A 23582-nucleotide genomic window follows, 5' to 3' on the forward strand; every position below is an offset into this window, starting at 1 on the left:
TAACTAGACCCTGTTCATAGCAACATTCATTTGTCTTCGAAGAGAAACAGCCAAAGGGATTTTCACAGCTCTTGGCTTACACCACATGCTGAGGACCATTTGGACACAAGGTAAGTTTTCTTTCTTTTTTAATGAAGAGCGTGATGGCACAGACTGTGCAGTTAGGGACAAGCAGACACTGACAGTGGTCACTAGCAATGAGTGCAGTCACAGGCTGCATGCACTCCTTGCTGGGACAGTATGACAGAGGAGGTCTTCGATTGAGTCGCGCTGTAGCTGTCCACATTCTAAGCCAGTGGTTCTCAACCTTCCTAATGCTGCGGCCCTTTAATGCACACAGTTCATGTTGTGGTGACCCCCAACCATAAGATTATTTTGATATTACTTCATAACTATAACTTTACTACTGTTATGAATCATAATGTAAATACCTGTGTTTTCTGATGGTCTCAGGCAACCCCTGGTCAAGGGGCATCTGATCCCAAAGGTCATGACCCCTAGGTGGAGAAGAGCTGCTCTAGTGAACAGCTTATGGAGCCTTCCTGTGCTACGCACTTCTGGGGCAAGGGTTAGAAGAACACTAAGAACGGTTTTCTTTTTGAGACAGGCTTTCTGTATGTAGCCCTGGCTGTCCTGGAACTCAACCTGTAGGCCAGGCTGGCCTCAAACTCAGAGAGATCCGCCTACCTCTGCCTTCCAAGTGCTGGGATGAAAGGCGTGCACCACCATGGCCCAGCAAGAATGTTTCTAACTAGTTCCTCTTACACAGTCAACTTACTGAATGAACAAAATGGAGAGAAACAATCTGGCTGAAAGTGGAGAGCAAGCTCCATGCACGAGTGGTGTGCGGTCGTCTTTCTGTAGTACTTCATTCCCCAAGGTACTAAAGTATTATGTTTGAACGCAATGCATTCTTTTAGATTTTATTTAGCCAAGCTAAGTCCAAAGACTGAATTATAATAAAACCATCAAATGCATTTGAAACCTGGATTCCTGGAGCCCTTGGGGGGTGGGGGTATGCTACCTGTATTCTCAATATTATAGAGAGCATCTTGAGTTTGAGGCCAGCCTGGACTATATATACAGCAAGACCCTGTGCCAACGATAAAATGACAAAACCCTAAAAAAATTACCATCACTACAACATCACCATAATAAAAAACATTTCTAGAAATAAAGCCTCATTTTCCCAGCTATTCTTAGGAACATGCATTAAACCCGACAACAGGATTTTTTTTTTCTTCTAAATCAACAGAAATAACTATGTTTGGAAATTCACACCAAACGTTTTGGAGACCAGGTATCCTAGGATGACTCTGAACTCAGTAATTGCAGCTGAGGATGACCTTGAACTTCCGATCTTCCTGCCTCTACCTCCAAGTGCTAGGATTATAGGCATGTGTCATCAGACCTTTTATGCGGTGCTGAGGCTCAAAGCCAGGACTCCATGCATAATAGCCAGGCTCTCTAACAACAGAGTCACATTCCCATACTTTAGTAGGAAACACTGAAGGTTTTCTGCCTCCTCACTAACCTAGATGGACAAAAACAGTATGTAAAAATATACACCATTCTGTCACAAAATTACTACTGTGAAACAATAGATGAGGCTGTAGAAAGTCCACTTGGTTTATGGTTTTTTCTTTCTGTACTTACTAACATGAAGAATGGAGTCTACTGTTAGTAGTGAAAATCAGCCCTAACAATACACCACACAGAGACTCATTTTAATCCTGCCTGCCAGCAAACATTCTGACACCTGACAAGTGAGAGAATCCTCTTCCAGTGCCCACTGCCTTTGCACGGCCGAGACCTGCCATACCCAAAAGCCAAGCAAAGGAAAAGGCACTGCATAAAAAACGGAGGTGCACAACCTCCACCAAATGAAGACTCCACACAAACTCACTCAAGATTGCCGCTGCAATCTGGGCGACTCCTAATAAACTCCAATCGCTTCTGAACTTCAGAACCTTCCCATGTGTTTACACCTTTCCTTAAAGATCCTTGATCCATGCTAACAAAACAGTAAGAGAGTAAACAAGCTAAGGATGCCGGACTCAAGACCTGGCACCACAGGCTGCTCTGACTACAGAGCTTTCCCAAGCAGCTGGAGCCATGAAATGTTAGCCCCCGACCCCCACAAACTGTAAGGCATGCCAAATCTGACCTGTACATATAAGACATGCAGGGCTCTGCAGAGTCTATGTTGTGAGGCCTGAGGCACAGAATGGCAGTTTAGCTACTTCCCTTATGAACCTTTGGAGATGGAGTTACCAGGTTTATCAGGAGCACAATTCTTCTAAGCCAGAGCCCAACATCTTTCCAGAATAAAAACAATTTTTTTATAAGGAGAGAGAGAGAGAGAGAGAGAGAGAGAGAGAGAGAGAGAGAGAGAGAGAGAGAGAGAGAGAGACCTCCTGGGTCATGACCCAGATGGGTTTAGTTTTAATTACTGAAATGCTTTTCTTTGTTTAAGACAGCTCAGCTCTACTGCTCTGCCACTGAGTTACTAATTAAAGATGTTGTCAAGACTGAGTTCAGCCTTCAAAACCCCAAACTGGAAGTGATTCCTTTCTAGTATGTGTGATACATCCCTGTGACTTCCAGCCCCTTCCCAGGCCCTTCCTCCATCCCCCTTTCCCCACACATCTGAAGTAGAAACACCACTATCTACAGTGCCCCAGAATGCCTTTCAATTGGCTGTTTTTGCGATGTCATGAACATCAGAATAGCTCTCAAGGTGAATTCTTGAGTGTGAGGGTCCAGCCCAGGTCTGTAGTTTGCAGAGACATAGAAAAAAGTAGACACTGTAATATTCAGAAAAGTTGAACATACAGGGTGTAACATACTGCTGGAAATTTCATTTCTCCAAAGAGCTGGCAGGCATGGACTACGTCCAAACTACAAATCAAACAAGTTTACAAAAATGATGTCAAGGAACAAACCGAGGTCTGTGTGCTATGAGGTTTCCAGTGTACCCTTAAGGCAGGCTCTTCATCTTTTCTGTGATGCTATTCATCTGATTGGCAGAGAACACACACGGACTGTGCTTTGCCTATGACGATTACCAATGAGTTTTGGATAAAGTTCAAGGGCATATATATCTAATCAAGTAATCATTTCCTGATTAATAAGAACTACACTTTACACAAAATACTTTATGAGCAGCTGTTTTCATCAAAAAAAAAAAACCAATAGTCAGTTTCACAGTTGAAAAAGTTACACATTAAAATATTTTACAATCCATTATATATTCACCAGGTTCCCATTTCCTGATGGGCAGTAATATAAAGCAGAATAGAAGGGACAACCTCAAATCTGATGACTCTGACACCAAGTTTTACAGAGGACATGAAGAACCACAAAGTCTCAGGTTCTATCATAAAATAGCAACCAGATTCCATTCTTCTTTTAAAAAGTCTAATTAGAAACATCTTTAAAAACAAACAGAAAGCAAACAAACGAACAAATCAAACTCCACAGTAAGATGAACAGATTTCAAATTAACAGCAGTCTAAAAATCTTCAAACTAAAGGTTTTGTACAGCTGAAAATATGGTAAGAAGTTAAAGCATGATTTTAGAGTTACTTCTTGCTACAGTGTACTTAGTTTCTTTCTTTAGATTTGCTTTCTTTCCTTCCAGAAATAATTACTGATGAAACATCCTCAAGTGACTTAGTGAAATTATGGAGCCAAAGTCAAAATGTACACACTATTCAATGACAAGGATGGTCATTCACTGAGGTGACCGGTCCACAGGTCTTCTGATGCTGAAGCACCTGTGAGTGGCACATTATTGCTCTCTGGAACAGATTTGATCACCCCAGCTTCAATTCAAGTTTTGGTCTTTATCTTTTTTAATACAACCTATTCTCCTTTCTTTCCTTATACCCTTTATAGAATATAGATGTTCTCTCAAATACCATTAATGTGGTTGTAAATAGCAAAATAAGCTATGTGGTTGTGTTTTAATTGTGCAGAGACCCTGGAAGGTGGCACTGGGTAACTATTAGAACTAATGCAAAAAAAAAAAAAAAAAAAAAAGCAAAAACTAGCAATTTTGTGCAAGGAGGCTCGCGGCTTTTTTTTTTTTTTTTTTTTTTTTTTGGCACTCGGGAAAACACAGTTCTTTGTAATTCTTCAGTTTCCACCATCAAAGTTGTAGATTTGTACCATGTCACTGAGTTTGACTGTAATAATCCCTGATATAGAAAAGAATGGGATGTTAGTACCTAGCAACTGCATATCTAAGTAACACAAAGTGTTAAATGCCAAGTTTAAATAAGTTAGGAAGTTTCCTATATCTGTAAAAGAATCTAACTGGTTTTCTGCTTAAAACAGTTTAAATTCTGATTAACTATTCCAAGAAAGTTTACAGAACTATGTTCCCCTAATCTTCAGGTTTTTCTTGTTGGCAATAATATATACATGCTTTAGTGAAGTACCTAAATCTTCAATAATTATGCCCTTTAAGGGTTCTAAAATAGGCAGATATTAAGAGTATTTTTATTAGAGTCCCCTGTTTACTATTCGAAATGTCTACTACAGGTGTCTGACCTCAGAGACGAGCGTGGCAAAGGGATGCTGTTTTTCTAGAGTGTACAGTGTGCGCTCTTCATAAAGAGGCTCCCCCGTAACTCGCCTAAGCTAGGAACTGTCAGTAAATTATTGCACAGTTTTTTCTTTTTTTTTCTTTTTATTTATTCTTTTTTTTTCTGCTTTTTTTTGTTTTTTGTTTTTTTTTTTTTTTGTGTGGCATCTGAACATCTGCTAAAGCTATTTTCTAGGACATGAATCATTCAAACACTGAGTAGAAATCTAGAGTGACCACTAACATTAGCCCTACATCTTGGATGGATGCTTTTTAGAATGCTCAATAATGCATTCTGTGCTTGAATGGGATGTAATGAAGTTGGAGTGAGACCTGACCACTTTGAAATGGGACATGATAGTAAAATGGGTTAATGTCCTTACTTTTATCATTGAGATATGGATACATAGCTTACGAAGGTAAAAAAAAAAATTCATGGTTTCTAGTCTCTCATAATATAAAAAGTCGTTCACGACCAGACCTCAGTAGAGGGCTTACGAGTCAGGCTGATAGTCTACTTTGTACTCTTTAGTACCTGGTGTCTATGATTGTGCCGTTCTCACTACAGATGGACGGGCGATGAGGGCGTCATGTGAAAGCAGACAGCAGTGGAAGGGGACATGTGCAGTTCAACCTGTTCCTCAGGGAGTCATACGGGGAGCTGGGGAAATGGACAGTGCCTGAGCCTCACCTACAGACCAAGAGAAAAGCTAACCATGCTGTTACCAATGATAAAAAATTTGGGGTGCAAAACAATGCATGACTATGGGACAGATTATGTAAATAAAGAATATATATTAATGATAGTTTCTATAATATAAATAGCCTTTAATAAAAAAAAATAATCTTTTTAATAACATTAATACTCACTTCTATTTTCTGGAAAACATGCATGAAAAAAAGTATTCAGTTCAATTGCAAAAGGAGAAACCATCAGCTTAAAGTGAATACTGTACAGGTCGGAAACAGGAGCCCCTGCGTCCCTCCTCTATGGTCACTGCTGTACTTGATGCGAGCCCAGAATTTCCCTAGGAAACAAGTCAGATTCTTGTAAATACTGTCCAGAAAAACCAACAAAAAACGAAACTCAACAAAAACACATCTGTCTGCAGGTAATCACTTGTGACTGCTTTCAGAAGCACAGGTGAGAGACCCCAAGTCCATCAAAGGGTTGTTTGTTCAGAGCAAAGACCGAGTCCCTTCCCAAGTGGTGTTCCTCAGTGAGCAGGGAGTCAGAACACCCACTTCAAACCGCAAGTCTGAACAGCAATGGGAAATGAGGATTTCCATTCTTCTCCAATGCCACGGACTTAATAGAAGCTCCAGCATACTCAGACCTAAAGCAGTCACAGCCTTGGTTGTGTCCACATCTTAAACAGAACCCTGGCAAGAAAAACAGAGCAGCATTCTCTTTTCGTCTCCATCATTTGTGTGTATTTTGGGGATTTTTGTTTTGTTTTGTTTTTTTAAAAAAAGATACAAACAATCTTCAAAGTTTACCTTTTTTTGGACTTAAGGCATAACATGAAATTGCTCATTATTCTAAAGCTGAATTCTGAAATGAACTAGTTGAGTGCTATCAAACCCTGTCTGTGTGTACAGTGTTTCAATTATAGAGCATGTTGTTTCTGTTCTTGCTCGAGTCCTAATGTTGTTCCTGACTGTGCCATCCCCGTGCCACCGTCTGCCTGCTGCCACTCACTGCCATGCAGTGGAAGAACCGTGTGCCAGCTTGCCGTTCACGGCTGCCACCTTAGTTCAACGCGTGCTGCTTGATGGTGTGGAAGATCCAGTCCATCTTCGTGGTCCAGCCGCCATGATGGGCGTCGTTCATTTGTTTGGTGAAGTACTCCAAAGCCTCTTGCTCAGTTTTGTCTAAGGCTAGAGTCTTTCGAATATATGCAATGTCATCAAAAGACTGCAGTTCCGGCATTCCAGAGCCAAGCATCATGGAAAAAAGGTTGATGAAGAGATTGGCATGCTGCCGAATTGCTAGGTAAGCCTTGTAACACATCTCCTGAAACCTGGCATGGGAAGAACATCTGGTCAGTGCATCAACTAGTACTCTGACTTTATAGAATTAGCACACTTGTCTTGGGCAAATATCTAAAAACTACCATTCCCCTGCCTGCTCCTCTGGCCCACCGCCATTCTGGGATGTGTACTCTGTGAATGAGTACTTTATTGCCGGCTAAGCACCTGAAATAGTGCTTGGAGCATTGGGGTTCAGTATTTAGTAAATGTCTGAACTGGTCAACACTAAAGTAACAAACAGCCTTCAGGGTTTAGGCACCTAAGGTCAGGGGACTGACTTATACACAAAACAGAATTTTATGAAAGTCCTTTGAAAGCTAAGATAGACTAATGATGTACCACAAGGTAGCAGGGAAAAAAATAAGTATGCATAAGAGTTATAGTTTGCTGGGTTTCCTCAGTTAGGAGCCAAACCCATGTCCTAACCACACTGCATGTTATTTGACAAGATAAGTTAATTAACAAAAGCCAATAATTTCAGTGTGTCATAAGGTTTAAGGGTAATTACTTTCTTTGTAGGTCTCACTGAGCTCAACGAATGAAATCCATTTTCGTTCTCACTCCCCACCCGCCATCAGACAAATGAGCAGAACTGAAGGTGCTGTAACACGCGGCTTCTCCTGCTGACAGCCACTGCTCTGAGGCACAGGAAGTAGCATCTGCTGGGCACAGTAGGGCCTCCCCACCCCAGGCAGTCCTTGAGCTCACCTCTCAAACTCTCTGGTCTTTGTGTACTCTTGGGCTCCTTTACTAATCACGATTAAGAAATCTTGCGTCAAAACAAATGGCACACGTTCCCGTTTATAACCAAATTTCTTCTTCTTGTGATCCAAAAAGTGCCCAAAATCTATATGAAACAGCTTTCAAAAACAAGAAATCACATTTTAGTTTAACACGCAGACATAAAAGATCTTGACTTAATATATTTAAAGAACCTGAAAGCACTTTAAAAGCTACTACCTGTCCATCATCTTTCACCATGATGTTGCTATTGTGCCGGTCTCCAATTCCCAAGATGAAGGTTGCCACGCAGTACCCAGCACACGACCTTGTGAATAGGTCAATGGCTGCATCGTATCTACAGAGAATAAATAAATACCTCATGGGTGGTGTGGAAACAGGGTAGCTGGGGCCATACTGGGGATATATGGCTGAAGTTTCACATTAATACTGGGAGAAAAGAATGTCTGAAGACTTGAGAAGTTTTGTGATTCTTAAGTCTTCAGGGAAATTTGTAGATGTTCCTTGACCTAATCAGGAATGAAAGAAACATCCATCATAATTCTCTCTCCGCGGTGCGTGCGTGTGTGTGTGTGTGTGTGTGTGTGTGTGTGTGTGTGTGTGCGCGCGTGCATGTGTTGAGAGTGCACATACTCAAGTGTGCATGTGTCAAGGTCAGAGGTTAACACTAGGTGCCTTCTGTTACCACCTTATTCTTATTCATTTAAGGATTTTTACTTCTGTGAATTTTCGTGTGAATGTATCCATAAAGGAGGGTATATCCATAAAGGAGGGTAGGAGCCCATGAGCTAGATATAGAGATAAGCAGCTGAGTTGTCAGACGTGGGTGCTGGGAAGCAAACCTGAGTCCTCTGGAGAAGCAGCACATGCTTTTAACCTCTGAGCCATCTCTTTAGCATCTCACCACCTTAGTTTTTGAAACAATGCCTCTCACTGAACCTGGGGCTCACCAACTAGCTAGACTTGCTGGCCAGTCAGCCAGCCCGGGACAGAGCTGTTCCGGCTCCCTGCCTCAAGCATGGGGCTATAGACCCATGCCACAAGGCTTTATAAAAGGGTGCTAGTCATTTAGGACTTCATGCTTGTGCAAAAGTAGGTCATCAACTGAGTCATCTCTCCAGTCCCCAGATTTTCTTTTATTCTCAGATAGGGTCTTACACTGCACCCCAGGCTGGCCTTGAACTCACAGCACACAACAATCCTCCTGGCTTAGTCTCTTGGGTGCTGGAATAAGCTACAATGTGCAGGAGAAAATTAATTTTTTTTGAGGTCTCAGTATATAGCCCTGGTTAGCCTGGAACTCACTAGACTAAACTAGCTCCACATTCAAGAGAGATCTACCTGCCTCTGCCTCTGCGTGTTGCTTAGGCTGGTCTGGAACTTAAAGATCCACCTACTTTTGCCTCCTAAGTGCTTGGTTAAGGCATATGCCATCATTGATAGTGTTGAAAATTCATTTCTAAAATATCATTTTTACCAAATTAGAAGTAAAAGTCCGAACATATGTTATTTCTGAATAAGATTTATTTTTACTTTTAATTATGTATCTATGTATGGGCACATGCACTTGAGTGAAGGTGCCACGGAGGCCAGAAAAGGCCATCAGATTCCTTGGAAGTGGTTGTAAGGGACCCCATGTGGGTACTGGGGGCTGAACTCGGGTCCTCTAGAAAAGGAGTATGCACTCTTAACTGCTGCACCGTGTCTCCAGCAACAAATGTTCATTTGGTTCATGATGAAAAGAAAATGAGATCCAAGGTGAATTTGATGAGGATCCATCAACTCATAAGCAGTTCTCTCGTCCACTCACAACACTTTCCAATATTTCAAAAGTGAAGTGCATTTTCCTGACTACAATGGTTTTCTCCTCAGCCAAGCAGTTGCCGAGTCCACTGTAACAGCAACTCCCGAGCAAACTCACATCTCGCCCTTGTTCTTGTCCTTGAGCCACTGGTGCAGTGTGTGGCTGTTGAACTGCAGTGCCCCCTTCAGGCCTCCTTTGCACTGGATCTGCATGATGGTGTGAGAGTTCCTCACCACCTCGATGAGCCCCACGCAGTCCCCAATGGACAGACAGCCATAAGGCAGCATTCTGCAAAATTGACAAAGGCAGAACTTTAAAACAGCGAGTATTTTTGCCTGAAGTTAAAATAACATCACTTGCTCACTTCTCTCCCTTTAATCCTTCTCATGCATATTCTCTTGCTCTATCTCAAATGTATGGCCTCTTTCTTTGTTGATACACACACACATGCACACAATCTTCCTAAATATCTAAGTACAACCTGCTCAGTGTGTGTGTGTGTGTGTGTGTGTGTGTGTGTGTGTGTGTGTGTGTGTGTGTGTGTGTGTGTGTACAATGTCACTTGTATGTATGTTTTCAGGGCAGACCATTTGGTACTGAATAACCCAATTAGGGACTCTTCCCGGGAAGACTAGGTCTCTTTTAGCTTTCTTAGCTGCCTGTAGTCTTTGTTGGAGGCTGAAGCCTCAGGTGATTCCCTCTTCCATGTCAGCATGTGTACTGGTGTCATCGTTTTTCAGGTCCTGTAAAACTGCCAATGTGGGAGCCCACAAAGATTCCAAAGAGTCAGAGTTTATGATGCTCTCCAAGGCTGCATAACAAGGTGCAACGGCATGGTTACCATGTGCTTTGAAGGGTCTACACTTGGTTGTACGTTGTGCTTTGATCTTGAAAAGGGGGACAGTTTTTGCCTCTCCCCTTGCTAGTGTATAAATAAAGCCCATTAGAAATAAATTCGAGACTGCTGGTATGAGCTATCCTGTGTCTCTATCTTTTTTATCTTTATTTCTATCTAGCATTTCTCAATTCCTCACACCCTCCTTCAAGTGACCCTTCGATAGGTCGGGGCTGAACCCCAACACTGGACCCCGACATGTAAATATTTTAATAGGCCCCCAAATGTCTACATTCAATTAGTAAAATTAACATGAATGATCTTTATTGTCTTAACTTATTACTCTTTTTTTTTTAATTGACAAACCTATTCCTAAAAATGTCTGAGTTCATCTAGAACCAAATCACTGAGCGTTAATATACCATTAAGTATGAAACAAAACAATCTATAATAAAGAAGCAGTGAGGGGGCTGGAGAGACAGACAGACAGACCAGTAGTTAGGAGCACTGGCTGCTCTACAGAGGACTCAGGTTTGGTTTCCAGCACCTACATGGTGGCTCACAGCCATCTGTAACTCCAGTTCCTGGAGATGCTTCTGGCCTCCATAGGCACCAGGCATGCATGTGGTGCACATACATACATGCAGGCAAAACACTCATACACATAAAATAAATTAATGTTAAAAAAAAAAAGTAGTGAGAAGATTGACTTTCACATTTTTTTTTTTTCCAAAACGTTTTTATGTCTGGGTTTGATGGCCAACTGCATTTTTAAAAAAAGATTTATTCATTCACTGATTATTTTTATGTGTATTTATGTGCCAGTATGAGTTTACATTTATCACATGCATGCAGGAGCCCACAGAGGTTAGAAAGGGCATCAGGTCCCCTGCAACTGGAGTTACAGGCAGTTATGAGCTGCTATGTGGATGCTGGGAACCAAATTTGTCTTTCTTAAGATTAGCAACTGCTGTTAAACACTGGCCCATCCCTCTAGCCCCAATGCCAGCTGTGTTTTTATATACATTTCTCTAAGTAATATGCATGAGTATGTTGATGTTTGTTTTATTTTTCTTTTTGAAACAAAGTCTTGCCTTGTGGTTTAGGCTGGTCTCAAACTCAAGATCCTTCTGCCTCAGCTTCCTGAGTGTATGGGTTACAGATATGCGCCATCATTCTGTTTTATATGTGATACTTGAATTTAAGCACATGAAAAAACATCTACATACAAGTAGCCAAGAAAAGGCAGGACAAAGTAATGGTTTTCTTTGATACTATTCTATAATTAGTAAGATATTCGAGTTGCAATGTGGGCTATAAAACTCTATCAGTAAACTTCATGCTGTTCCATCTAACCTGACTTGTGTCTGAATGGGTCTTAACATTACTGATATTATGGTTCTTGTACTGGTCATGTCTGAATGTGTGTTTTAACATTAAGGACATTACGGGTCCTGTATGGTCATTCAGAAGACACTCATAGATTTTTCTAAATACTGATGCTTTTCTTTTATTATTATATAATAAAAACATGTCTATCTTTTGGTTTATTTTTTGAGCTAGGGTCTTGATAAGCAGTCCTGGCTACCCTGGTACTCTCCCTAGAAAGACCAAGTCAGCCTTGAACTCTTGTCAATCCTCCTGCCTCAGCCTTTCAAATATGGGGTTACAGATATGCGAACCATGCCGAGGCACAGTGGTTAATGCTACTACTAATCCCACTCACAAAAGTCTATGTTGGGGAATACTGATAAACAGGTTTTCCAGAATTCTCATTTTCTCTCTGAAATTCAAATTTTATCACTGGCAACAAAAACTGCCATAGTTTTCCCTCAAGAGACACATGAGGGGTATTCATTTTCAAAGAAAATACCTGCCAAATAGCCTAACTGAATGATGCCTTGTCCAATAGATGTTTTGGTATTTTTTGGAACAGGGATTTGCTATGTAGCCCATGATGTCCCTGGTCTTGTTAGGTAGTCCAAGTTGGTCTGAACTGTGGATTCTCCTGCCTTAGTATTCTGACTGCAGGGCTTAAAGGCATGTATCTATAATTGGACTGTCAGTTTGTTTTTAAAGTAAAATTGGTTATTTCACGAAAAAGCAGCTAGTTTTACAACTTACAACACACTCATCTGTGATCTAACCGTATTTGGGGATGTGGAAGAAGTGATTTTAGATATTTCTATCTTGTTATATTGAATATTAAAAGGAGGTAAGTAATGCCTGCAGTCAGAGTAGAGCGCTCCTCCATGGTCAAAGCTGAAAGGAGTCTGAGATCTGAAGAGTTCTGACATCAGACATGGAGATGCAGATCTGGAGTATGTCTAGCTGGTTCTCAGTCTTGCGTTGGTCCAGTATTCCCTCACTATGCTCCCTTTTAGAATAATAAGGTATACTCTGCTACTGTACGTTGGAAGTATCTGATTTTCTTTTTGATTTTACAGGGATTACAGTGAAGAGGCTGCCTTTGCTCAGAAGAGCCTTTGGACTTCTAAACAGTGTTGAGACTGTTGTAAAGACTATGGAGAGAGACTACGAGACTAAATGTATTTTGCATTCTGATTATAACTGTAAGCGAATGGGGGACAGTGAGTGGAACATGGTGTTTAGAAGGCTCATATATTTCCACGCTTGGTCCCCAGCTGGTGAACTGTTTGGGGAGGATTAGGAGCTGTGGCCTTGTTGGAGGCATGTTGCTAGGTGTGGATTTTGAGGTTTCAAAAGCTTCAAACTGAAAAAAACTTCAGTTGCTTTCCTAAGTTTTGCTACAAAATAGATTAAAAGGTAGGTTTTTTTTTTTTACTAAACTTCTATGATGAAACTTGCTTCTGAACTTAATTTTTTTTTTTTTCTTTTCTGAGACAGGGTTTCTCTGTGTAGTTTTGGTGCCTGTCCTGGATCTCGCTCTGTAGACCAGGCTGGCCTCGAACTCACAGAGATCCGCCTGCCTCTGCCTCCCTAGGCCTGGGATTCAAGGCATACGCCACTGACACCCAGTCTGAACTTAATATTCTTAATTTTTTTTTTTTTTTTTTTTTTTGTTTTTCGAGACAGGGTTTCTCTGTGTAGCTTTGCACCTTTCCTGGAACTCACTTGGTAGCCCAGGCTGGTCTCAAACTCAAAGAGATCCACCTGGCTCTGCCTCCCGAGTGCTGGGATTAAAGGCATGCACCACCACCGCCCGGCCCTTAAATTTTTTATTTGTGTTTGTATGTATGCACATATGTGTGGGTGCCTGTGGGGTCAGAAGACGATGCTGGATCCCCTAGAGTTAGAGTCGCAGGCAGTTGGGAGCCACCCAATGTGGGTGCTGGCAAGCACACTTGGTGCCTCTACAAGAGCAGCAAGTCTCATTAACCACAGGGCCACCTGTGTGTGCAGCTTCATTATTGAGCTTTAGGAAGTCTGCTCTACTCGTCACGGTGTACTCCAGGGCATGGGCAGTCTTACAGCACTCATGAGAAGCTCTTCTCACGTGGATGCGTCTCAGCTATGGGGCCAAGCCAGAGAACAGGTGAAAAGGCCACCAAGACCACCTCTACTGCACTTTTCCCCCGTTTTGCAAACATTTTTAATATAGGCCTCTAGACCTCTACCATTAAGACTTTATTGAGCAGTGGAGGTGCACTTCTTAAATCCCAGCACTTGGGAGGCAGAGACAGGTGGATCTCTGTGAGTTTGAGACTATCCTGATCTACAGAGCAAAGTTCTAAGACAGCCAGGGCTGTTATAGAGAAACACTGTCTCGGGGTGGGGGAGGATCTTCCCATTAAGACTTCAGTTTATTCTCTTAAGATAATTTTCATCCCATGGTCTGATTACCTACCGAAGGTCAAGGCCTTGGTTTTGCCAGATGTTCTCCATAATTCGGATGATCTGAAGTGTTAACATATCTTGCCGCAAATCTGAAATTCAAATACACATTACACTTAATACCGTATCACCACTGTTGTCAGATGGCAATAAAGAGCTACATGCAATCTTCAAAATAATTTGTAAGACAGCAGTGTTTTAAGTTTTTAATCCACTTCTAAACTATCTGCACAATCTCCTGGGTAGCAAAGTATTTAAAAAGTTCCGACTGTATTTGCAATATTGACCCTGTGAAGAGTCAAGTGTAAATGTGGCCTACAATGCAAAGCTGGGGTCAGCAGCATCCACTGCGGAGTCTGCTGCTCTCAGAGGCCCCTGGTGAGCCTCCGCCCCTCTTCCTGTAGCCCATTCTCCACAGAAATCAGGACCTTCTTTACAACAGTCTCTCAGAAGACTACATTCTTTGTCTCATGGCTCTTTCACTTCTGTAATGACCTGTTGAACATGCTTTTCCCAATCAGACTTAAGCTACAAGAGGGCAGGCTCTGCCACAGTCCCAAAGTCCAGCACACAGAATACTTAAGGAATGGCTGCTGTGCAAACCACCCATGCACAGAGGAAGTAAGCCAAGGTAGACACCGACTCCAAGGCTCCTGATTCTGAAGGAGATCAAATTTCACCTCAATTAGGAAGGCTGACAGTCACCTAGAGGTTGACATCTCGTCCTGACAGACTAGCACCTATTCCTTTAAGGACTTTTCTTGAAACAGTCTCACGCAGCCCAGACTGGTCTTGAACTGGCTATCTAGCTGCAGAAGACCTTGACCAGCTGGTCTTCCTGCCTTCGCCTCAAGTGCTGCCATTCTGGCTGTGTCAAACAGCTGAGATGGAGTATCAGGAGCACCTGTACTCACCTTAGTTCTCCCCTTCACCCTCCTCTAATGCCGGCCGGCCTTCCTCCAGCCCAGCCTCAGGACAGTTCAGGAGGATGGCCCAGCTTCGGCCACCTGGCCTTTCTTTGGGGTCTCATATCCTGGGTGATTTCTTAAGCATATCTACACACTTTCTTCCTCCTGTTAGTCTGGCTTCTGTCAGTTTATCTGTACTCCATCCCAGAATGAATGAGGCAGAGGCATGCCAGTTTTTGCTTTCCTACTCACGAACACTCACTTTGGGGCTGGGGAGGATTACTAGACTTAGAATCATAGGGGTCAATCTTCAGTTGTTTCCCTTGGTTGCTAGGATGCATGACAAGTGAGTTCTTTGTGGCAGGAATCTACCTTCAAGACAGATGAAGGGAGCAGAGAAGTGTCTGCATTTATCTACTTTCTCCAGATCCTGGGTTCAAAGTCATTAAAGCACAATATCTCTTTTCCAAACTCCTCCAAATGCACACTGTAAAATGTGAGACATTCTAATAATCTAGAATTTATACAGCAATCCTTAAATGGCTTTCAAAGGTTTCAACGGTTCATAAATATCCTGTGTATAAAGACAGCAACATGCACAGAGCATGAGCTCACTAGTGCGCTCCTCACCATCGCCATTTTTAAAGATGATCTCATTGTTCTGAAACAGTAGCTCTGACATGATGTCTGGGTTCTCCCAATTCAACCATAGCGGCCTTTTTGCAGAGGACATAATTCGACACTCTTCAAGCCTGCAAGACAGTTGAAGACTTTACCAGGCACCTTAGCTTTTTATACTTTTGGTCCTTGGGTTTACTTAAAATAAATATACAATACAGCTTTTTGAAGTGTTAGAAGAATTAAAACTTTTTCAAAAAAAAATAATCTTAAAAATGTTTATATAAATTTTCAACCAATCTAAGAACATATCATTGTTTTTATATAGACCATTTCCACTTCTATTTATTATATCAGAACTTCTAACCACAGAAAGATTTAAACTATTATCAAAGTAGCAGAAACTGATTCTAAATACACATAGGTCTAGTTTAAGATGATTTTATATTTTACTATTGCTGTTTTACAAGAACTGGAGGACTGGATTTATTTTAAGAGTTATTTGGAAAAATACTTATTTAAACACGACAATAAAGGGCATAAGAACCATACCTGAGGTTCCCTAGTTGATGAGCAGGGTTTAGAGGAGACAGAAAACCCTGCAGAGCATCCATGAAATCTGGCTGTCTCATCTGTTCAACCAAAAACTTCATCTGTACCTGATAAAGCAAAATCTGAGTGAGAAGTGGATTTCATACGGGAAAAGCAGCGGCTGCTTCCTTCACAGAGCTGTGAGTTACCTCCATTCCCTAGGCCAGGCAAACGCTGGTGACCGGGCAGTCCATGACTGGGGCAGTACTATCAGGGAGGGGCCGAGGTGGGAGCACGGCCTGGGAGACAAGCTCCACTGCTGGCTGACACAGCTCTAAGCAAAGTGATCACACTGCCTGCGGACCAGCTGTGGCTTTTGTAAACCAAGGTGCATTACAAACCCGGTCCCGCCATTTGTACACGGGCTGCTTTCAAAGCCGAGTTTAGTAGGTAAGGCCAGGTTACGTGATCTCAAAAGTCAAGGATTTACTTGACTTTCAGTGAGGAAGTGTGCTGATCCTTATTTGAGAAGGAGAACAAAAAGACCAGGTTGCTTTAGATCTGAGCTCAATATTCTTACTTCTAAGTCTTTTTTAGAAAACGTCAAGCATTCACACTGTTAGGTGAGACAGATCAGTGAGGATTAAATAATCTGGAAAAATCACTTGATATACAGAATCTCACACTATATATGCAGTTTACAGTATAAGATCTATTCATCAACTCAGAGCTATCAAGCAGTATCTGATACTTTCTAAGGAAACTGAATTATTGAAAATACAAAACGTGACAGAACAAAAGCAGCTAGGAATCCTAATTCCCCTGGAATCTGAGCAACCAAGTTCCCCGCCTCCTCTATGAAGTGAGCAGCGACAACACCCCATACCACTGCCGAGGCAGCTCTACTGAGTTAGGCATAAAAGACAGAGATCTCTGTCTACTCTCACATTAGCACAGGGTCCTCCACACTCAGTACAAACACCAAACTATCCACAGGAACTGGTGTATTCCCAGAGTATAATTTCAGTTCCTCACCACAATCTCATTTAAACCGACAAGTCGTTTAGTGATGAACTCCGATTTCCTAATGAAACCAATTTGTGCTATGAAGAGTCTAGCACAAAATAAATGCTAGAACTTGACAAATTATCTATTGTAAAGCTTTTCAAACTATTGCAATATAGTAATTTTTTCAAAGCAGTAGTCCCCTGTTGCCCATAATCTTCATGTCAGAAATAGAACATTTTTTTTTTTAATTTTTCTTTCTTTTTACATTTATTTACTTACTTATTTACGCACACCACACACTACATCAAGCCTGGTTTATGTGGTGCTGGGGACTGAATTTGTGTGTGCTACTTACATACCACCAACAGCCTTTTCCATATATTTCTACTAATCTATATTTGAACCTATATACCACACAACTTCCAGAGAGTCAATTCAATCACATATTTTAAGGAATCTAAATTAATACAGTAACATTCTTTTAGATTAATTGCTGCAACTTTAGAAAAGTTGTTTTTCTGTTCTTTGCCTTTTGGGACTCACTGGTGAATGGACTCTCCTATTTCACTGGAGGGGAGGCGAAGCTTGCTCTGCAGCAGGCAGTGATGAGTGAAGAGGGAAGGGAAAAGGTCCCAAGGTCCTGGAGGACGGTGGGTGTTTATTACGAGTCCAGGTAAACTTACTTCTTTCTACTTATTTTCAGGGTCATTACCAAAATTACAAATGAGATAAGGAAAGATCGTTTTAATTATCTACAGCTACATGAAAACAGTACAGAGCAGTCACCCCTCATGTTCAAGGGAGGGTGACAGGTGCTTTGCCCAGGTCATGTGATTAACTTCCTTCTCATGAACATTTTGTTCAAAGTATTATTTCTATTTTGCAGTTGAGGAAAGTGAGTCTTAGGAGCCTACATAAGATATTTAATCACAAAGCTGGCAGACAGTGGAATCTGAGTCCAAAATGCAGGGACTATGACGTATATATGTATACTGGGCTTTTAAGTAATTCAGCCCCACTTCAAAAGTCCAAATCCAACAGGAGAGCCATTCACACACCTTTTGTGTTTCGTCCTTCTTCTCCTGCTTGAGGATGTCAGTTAGGTTGATGAGCTTCTCCATGGCCTCTACTTGTCTGTTCAGGTGTTTCAGATACATCCCACAGGCACGGCAGTAGGACTCCAAGAGCAGGCCAAACCTCTGACTGACAGTCTTATTGTGCATCTCAGATCTAAAAGAGGAAGCAAAACTTATTTATGTGTATATACAGCCTTTTTCTTTTTTTTTCACAAGAAACCTTGGACTCTACCATTATTCTGAATTCAAAGGTAAAATTTTCATTTTGGGACAACTTCATATATATATACAGTGAAACCTATCACAACATTAATTTGCATCTGGCAAATTTTACTTGGCTCAAAGTGGAAGCAAAACCTTTGAAAATATTTGCACCAATAGTACAGAATTCAATTCTGACTTATGTTGCTCACTTAATTCCAAGAAAAGCACTTTGGAACAGCTTACCATACAGATAAAGCAGCAAGATTCATGCACTTATTAGGAAGGTGAGTTATACACATCTAAAAAATTTGGTAGGGAAAAAAAAAACTGACTTACTTTAAATGCCAAAAGAAAAAATGGCCAATCCTTTGATTTGTCAATGCTTTCTTTAGTAAAAATCTCACAAGCAGGTTATCCAAATATTGTTCATATTTTAAGACCTGAGGAATTAGAAAAGAAAAAAAATTCAGATGAATCAGGCCCATTTCTGCATGGCTGGACTTAAAAAATGCTATAAATAAAGTAGATACTACTATTAGTAGTAAATGGGTTTTTTTAAAAACATAAACCTAATGCTGCTGCTTTGACAAGCTGTATGGGTGTGGAGTGAAGCATGCTCAGTTTCCAGTGTCTTACCTGTACAAGCTGAATGAGGTACTGAGAAAGTTTGTCATCTGTTAAGTATTTTTCCAAGCACCGAACAGCAAAGCTCCGAACCATAGGATCTGGATAATTACAGTCCAGAAGCTCCATGGCCTGTTCAGGTTTGATTGGAGGCCAATCTTTTACTAAGCAGTACATCTGTGGACAGAGAAAGACAGTAAGTTATATGTAAAGATCTAAAATACCGTTTTAACATCTGATTTTAAAATTAGTTTAAAGCTGGGCGTGGTGGCACACATCTTTAGTTGGGAGGCAGAGGCAGGTGGATTTCTTGAGTTCGAGGCCAGCCTGGTCTACAGGGAGAGTTCTAGGACAGCCAAGGCTGTTACACAGAGAAACCCTGTCTTGAAAATACACACACAAGGACTGGAGAGATGGCTCAGCAGTTAAGAGCACTGGCTGCTTTCCCAGAGGTCATGAGTTCAATTCCCAGCAACCACATGGTGGCTCTCAACCATCTACAATGAGATCTGGTGCCCTTTAGACAGAGTACTCAAATGTTAAAAAAAAAAAAAAAAAAAAAGTTTGGGGTTGGGAATTTAGCTCAGTGGTAGAGTGCTTGCCTAGCAAGTGCGAGGCCCTGGATTCGGTCCTCAACTCCAGAAAGAAAAAGAAAACACACACACACACACACACACACACACACACACACACACACACACACACACAGAGTTTTATATATAAAATGATAATGACTTGTGTTTTTTTTAATTATGTCATCATAATACTTTATAGTCTATTTAATCTTCTAAGTTGATGCAGAGTTTCTGAGAATTGATGATTTAGGCAACATACAGATTCTGTGCAAGAGCTCCTAAGTAATCTCACCTGGGCTACTTCATCTCTGGAATTCCACTTGACAGACAAAAGCAACTTGGGTAGGATTTCAGGAATAGTTACACAGTAGTGTCTGTTGGAGAGGACAATAAAGAACACGTTATGCGAAAGTCTAACATCTAATTTCCCCATCATGCATCTGTAAGAATTTCTAAGCTTATTATTAACTACTATAAGCCCATCAGAGAAGTCAATGTGTGTTCAAGACTATGGTCTCTACGAAGATACAGTTAAAATGATAAAGACTAAGGATTTAAACGGAGGATAAATGCTGGCAGACAGTTAAGAACAATCATGGATGTGTTACTCTGCTCTTTAGGCACTCAGATCGTTCACCTCCATGACCCCCATGAGCTTACTGGAAAGGTGTGTACTTCACAGACTCTCTAAAGAGATGAAATACAACTCTTTCAGTTAGGTCTGTCAGTGTGGGGAGCTGGTGAGATGCCAATGGGTAAAGGTGCTTTCACCAAGATGATGTGTCCACACACTGGAAGGGGGAGTGGACTCCAGCAGACAGTGGCACATGCAACCTCCACCCCACAATAATAAATAAAATGTAATTAAGGAAAAAATATATGAGTATTCCAAGTAGCAGCATGATTCACAAGTGAGGATAAGGCATTACTTTCCTCCTTACAGAAAAGGGGAAGGGAAGGGAACTTGCCAAATACAGCATCTAAATCAACGAAAGTGATGAGGAGCTGGTCTAAAGTGTGCGTGTGTGTGCATGTGAGTATGCGTGTGCGTGTGCTCCTGCTTGAATTTTACCTTAAAGAAATTCTAAGAAAGCAAGGTGTCAGTCTGAGGTTATAACTGAGTGGCAGAGTATGTGCTTAGCTTGCAGAAATCTGTAAGTTAAATCTCTACCACCAATTAAAAAAAAAAAAAAAAAAGGAATTTAGAAAGTTTGAGGATGGAAATATACCTAGGTTGGTAAAGTGTTTATCTGGCATGCATGAGGCCCTGGATTTCATCCCAGTTCCCAGTACCTTGTAAACCGGGTGTGGTGACATATGCTTGCAATCCTAGTGTTTAAGAGGCGGAGGCAGAAGGATCAGAAGTTCAAAGTCATCCTCATCTAGAGTTCAAAGCTTGGGCTGAAACCCTGCCCCAACAACAACAAAGACAAAACAAAAACAACTTTTAAATGTTTAAGTATCAACATAACATGTGTCTCTAGAAAGAAGTATTTGTATCCGTACTTTTGAAAAAGTCATCATTAATAAGAAAAATAACACTTAAATTACATTTTATTTACTCTACTGGGTATGGTTAAAAAATATATGGTAAGAACAAACCAGGAGTGATGGTCACACCTGTAATTCCAGCACTCAGGAAGAAGGCTGAGGTGGGAGGATTCTAAGGAAGAGAGGTGGCTGGGCTATGCAGTGAGCTCAGGCCTAGCCTGGACTACAGTGAGAGACCCCAGCTCCACAACAACCAAATGGTGTGCTAGGCACTCCCTCAGCTTCCTGCCGTGAGAGCCTCACCCCCGACACTTGCCTGTGGCTCCATAGGAAGTCTTTCTCTTGCTCAGTGATTTCAGATAGTGGGTCCCGGGTGCAAAGTGCTCGGAGCTGTTCTTTGTCATTTTCTCTGAGTTCATTGTCTCTGGCGAGTCTGTTACTCTGCAAAGTAAAGTATGACTTTACATGGGCTTCTTTGAGAATCATGAGTGATGTGTTTTAAAAAGCAAGTAGACTTTTAATAAAGCTCACATGGCTTATTAACACAACACAATTTATTCTTCTCACTGAACTAATTTAAAACAGTATTTGTGAACCAATGCAGTCACATGTTATTCTGACCACCAAGCAGTCAGAAGAGGAAGTCAGCTCTTCCTCTCCCTAATGAGCTCTTCTACTACCCTACTAACTATAGCCTGATAATGCTTCTGGGAGAAGAGAGCAAAAAGCAGTAGAATAATAAAGTAAAAATGCAAACTCTTTCATGTTCCTTGCTAAATCATCCTCCTAACATCTTTTAAATTTAAAAAGCAAATGAAGAAAGAAAACAGATGAACTAACTCATTAAAGCATTGCACATTCAACATTAAGGAACTAAGCAGAAAGTAACAAACTTATTATATAATCACATGTAATAGATTTATTCTCTTCAAATACAGATTATTTGCCTTTGAAGTCTTTGAATAACAAACACCCCCGAATAATTCCAAAGTGTCACCATAAAAAAAAGCAAAAAACCAAACAAAACAAGAGGGGCTGCAAGATGCCACACTGATTGGATAAAGATGCTTGCTGCCAAGCCTGCCAGCCTGGGTTCGATCCCTGGGACGGACTCACACGGGGGAAGGAGAGAAGCAACTCCGTCAAGCTGTCCCTGACTGCCACAAGTAAGCTGGGGCATGCACACCCACCTCCCACAGTAAAAAAAATAAGACAGATCATCTCAACAGTTCTTATGGATGCTTACTAATATATTATACAAAACAGATGTCATACTCTAGCCCTTTCGAACAGCAGAAACAAAAGGAGTCCTCCATGTTAGCTGGTCTTTATGTATTGATGCATCTTGAAGTTATACAACAGGATGAGGAAGTACTATGTGGACAGAAGAAGTATGGACTGTGGCTACTTTGCTCTTCCTGTTAGGCTTAGAAAGCAGATCCTACTCAGAGTATCCAATCTAATGGAAAAGGCTTTTAAAGAGGAGTTTGGTCTGATGGAGAAACAGGAAGAAAGTCAGTGAGAACAATGTCCAGGGGACAAGGGGACGAAGACAGCAGAGGAGGGTCAGCATGGGATCCCACCGAGGGGATGAAGGCCATGATCTATTCTACACGTCCCAACGCTTTTTCAGTAGAAGGGAAATCAGTTCAGAGGCTACTACACAGGCCTGCTGTCTTACATCATTAGTATCATCAGCATCCAATGGACTCCATTGCTTTTATAGTTTTAAAATTGTGTTTACATGTTAAAATAACAAGAATCTAAGCATAATAAACTTAAAAGTTTTCTCACATGAGCTTCATTCTGAAGTATCTGTGTCCAACTGTAAATAACACTGTCAAAACACACTTGACACTGAGGTTCATGCTTTTGTTGAAGACATCAAGATGGCCATTTTTCTTGCTCAACAATTATAAGACATTTTTATTTTATATTTATATTTGTAAATCACATGATCAAGGAATGAATTCTGCACCAGCCTTTTCCTTTCACAGGCCTCTGTATATACATTTGCCTTCTGCATTTGTCCATGGAGAAATATATCGAGCAAATGTTGATGCTCAACACTGCGACGATTATTTCAGATGGTCAGTATGACTGGACTGAGCACAGCCTCAGTTAGTAAAGCACACAGCGGCTTTGAGGAGCTCTGGAAGAATGAGAAAGAGGGAGGAAGGCCTACCCTGAGGGAACATCAACTAACAGATGGGAGATCTGGACAGAATAAAGGGGAAGGTGGAAGTCTGTGCTCAGGCTTCCTCTTTTCCCTTCCCAGCACCACCACAGAACTGCTCTGCTCCATGTGCCCTCGCCACTCTGAGGAACAAAGACCCCTCCCTAAACATGAGCCCAAAATAGGTCTTCCCTTCATGATTTTGTTTTAGATTTTTTTTTAAAATTAGTTTATGTGTACGAATGTTTTTGCCCGCATGTACATGCACCATGTACATGCCTGGTGCCTGCAGAGTCAGATGAAGGTACTGGATGCCCTGGAACTAGATGGTCGTGAGCCATGTTATTTACGGGTGCTAAAGGGAATGAGTCCTCTGCAAGAACAAGTCCTCTCATCTGCCAGGCTAGCTCTTCGGCCTAGCCTCCTTGTTTCTCGCATTATATGCTACAGTAGTAAAATGTGTCACACATATCATATGGAACAGGAAAGAAATACCATGAATATGTGGCCAAGTTTTTGACACAAAATACAGAAATAGAATCACTCTTTG

The 23582-nt window shown here is 41.3% G+C and overlaps 2 protein-coding genes across 2 annotated transcripts in view; both read right to left on the reverse strand.

Moving 5' to 3' along the window:
• The window catches only part of Znf639 (zinc finger protein 639), a 194549-nt gene that overhangs the window by 53492 nt on the left and 117475 nt on the right, over positions 1-23582 (reverse strand). The window lies entirely within an intron of this gene.
• The window catches only part of Pik3ca (phosphatidylinositol-4,5-bisphosphate 3-kinase catalytic subunit alpha), a 72249-nt gene continuing 54059 nt past the window's right edge, over positions 5393-23582 (reverse strand). Inside the window, exons 10-21 of the mRNA XM_076573888.1 lie at positions 21173-21297; positions 19658-19739; positions 18803-18967; positions 18503-18606; positions 17945-18116; positions 15900-16006; positions 15360-15481; positions 13835-13913; positions 9288-9458; positions 7586-7703; positions 7334-7485; positions 5393-6615 (exon numbers count right to left, since the gene is read on the reverse strand). Coding sequence (XP_076430003.1) covers positions 6345-6615; positions 7334-7485; positions 7586-7703; positions 9288-9458; positions 13835-13913; positions 15360-15481; positions 15900-16006; positions 17945-18116; positions 18503-18606; positions 18803-18967; positions 19658-19739; positions 21173-21297 — 1668 coding nt within the window. The 3' untranslated portion in view covers positions 5393-6344. The remainder of the gene's footprint in view (positions 6616-7333; positions 7486-7585; positions 7704-9287; positions 9459-13834; positions 13914-15359; positions 15482-15899; positions 16007-17944; positions 18117-18502; positions 18607-18802; positions 18968-19657; positions 19740-21172; positions 21298-23582) is intronic.

Source organism: Peromyscus maniculatus, chromosome 6, assembly GCF_049852395.1.
Source record: "Peromyscus maniculatus bairdii isolate BWxNUB_F1_BW_parent chromosome 6, HU_Pman_BW_mat_3.1, whole genome shotgun sequence".
NCBI lineage: Eukaryota > Metazoa > Chordata > Mammalia > Rodentia > Cricetidae > Peromyscus > Peromyscus maniculatus.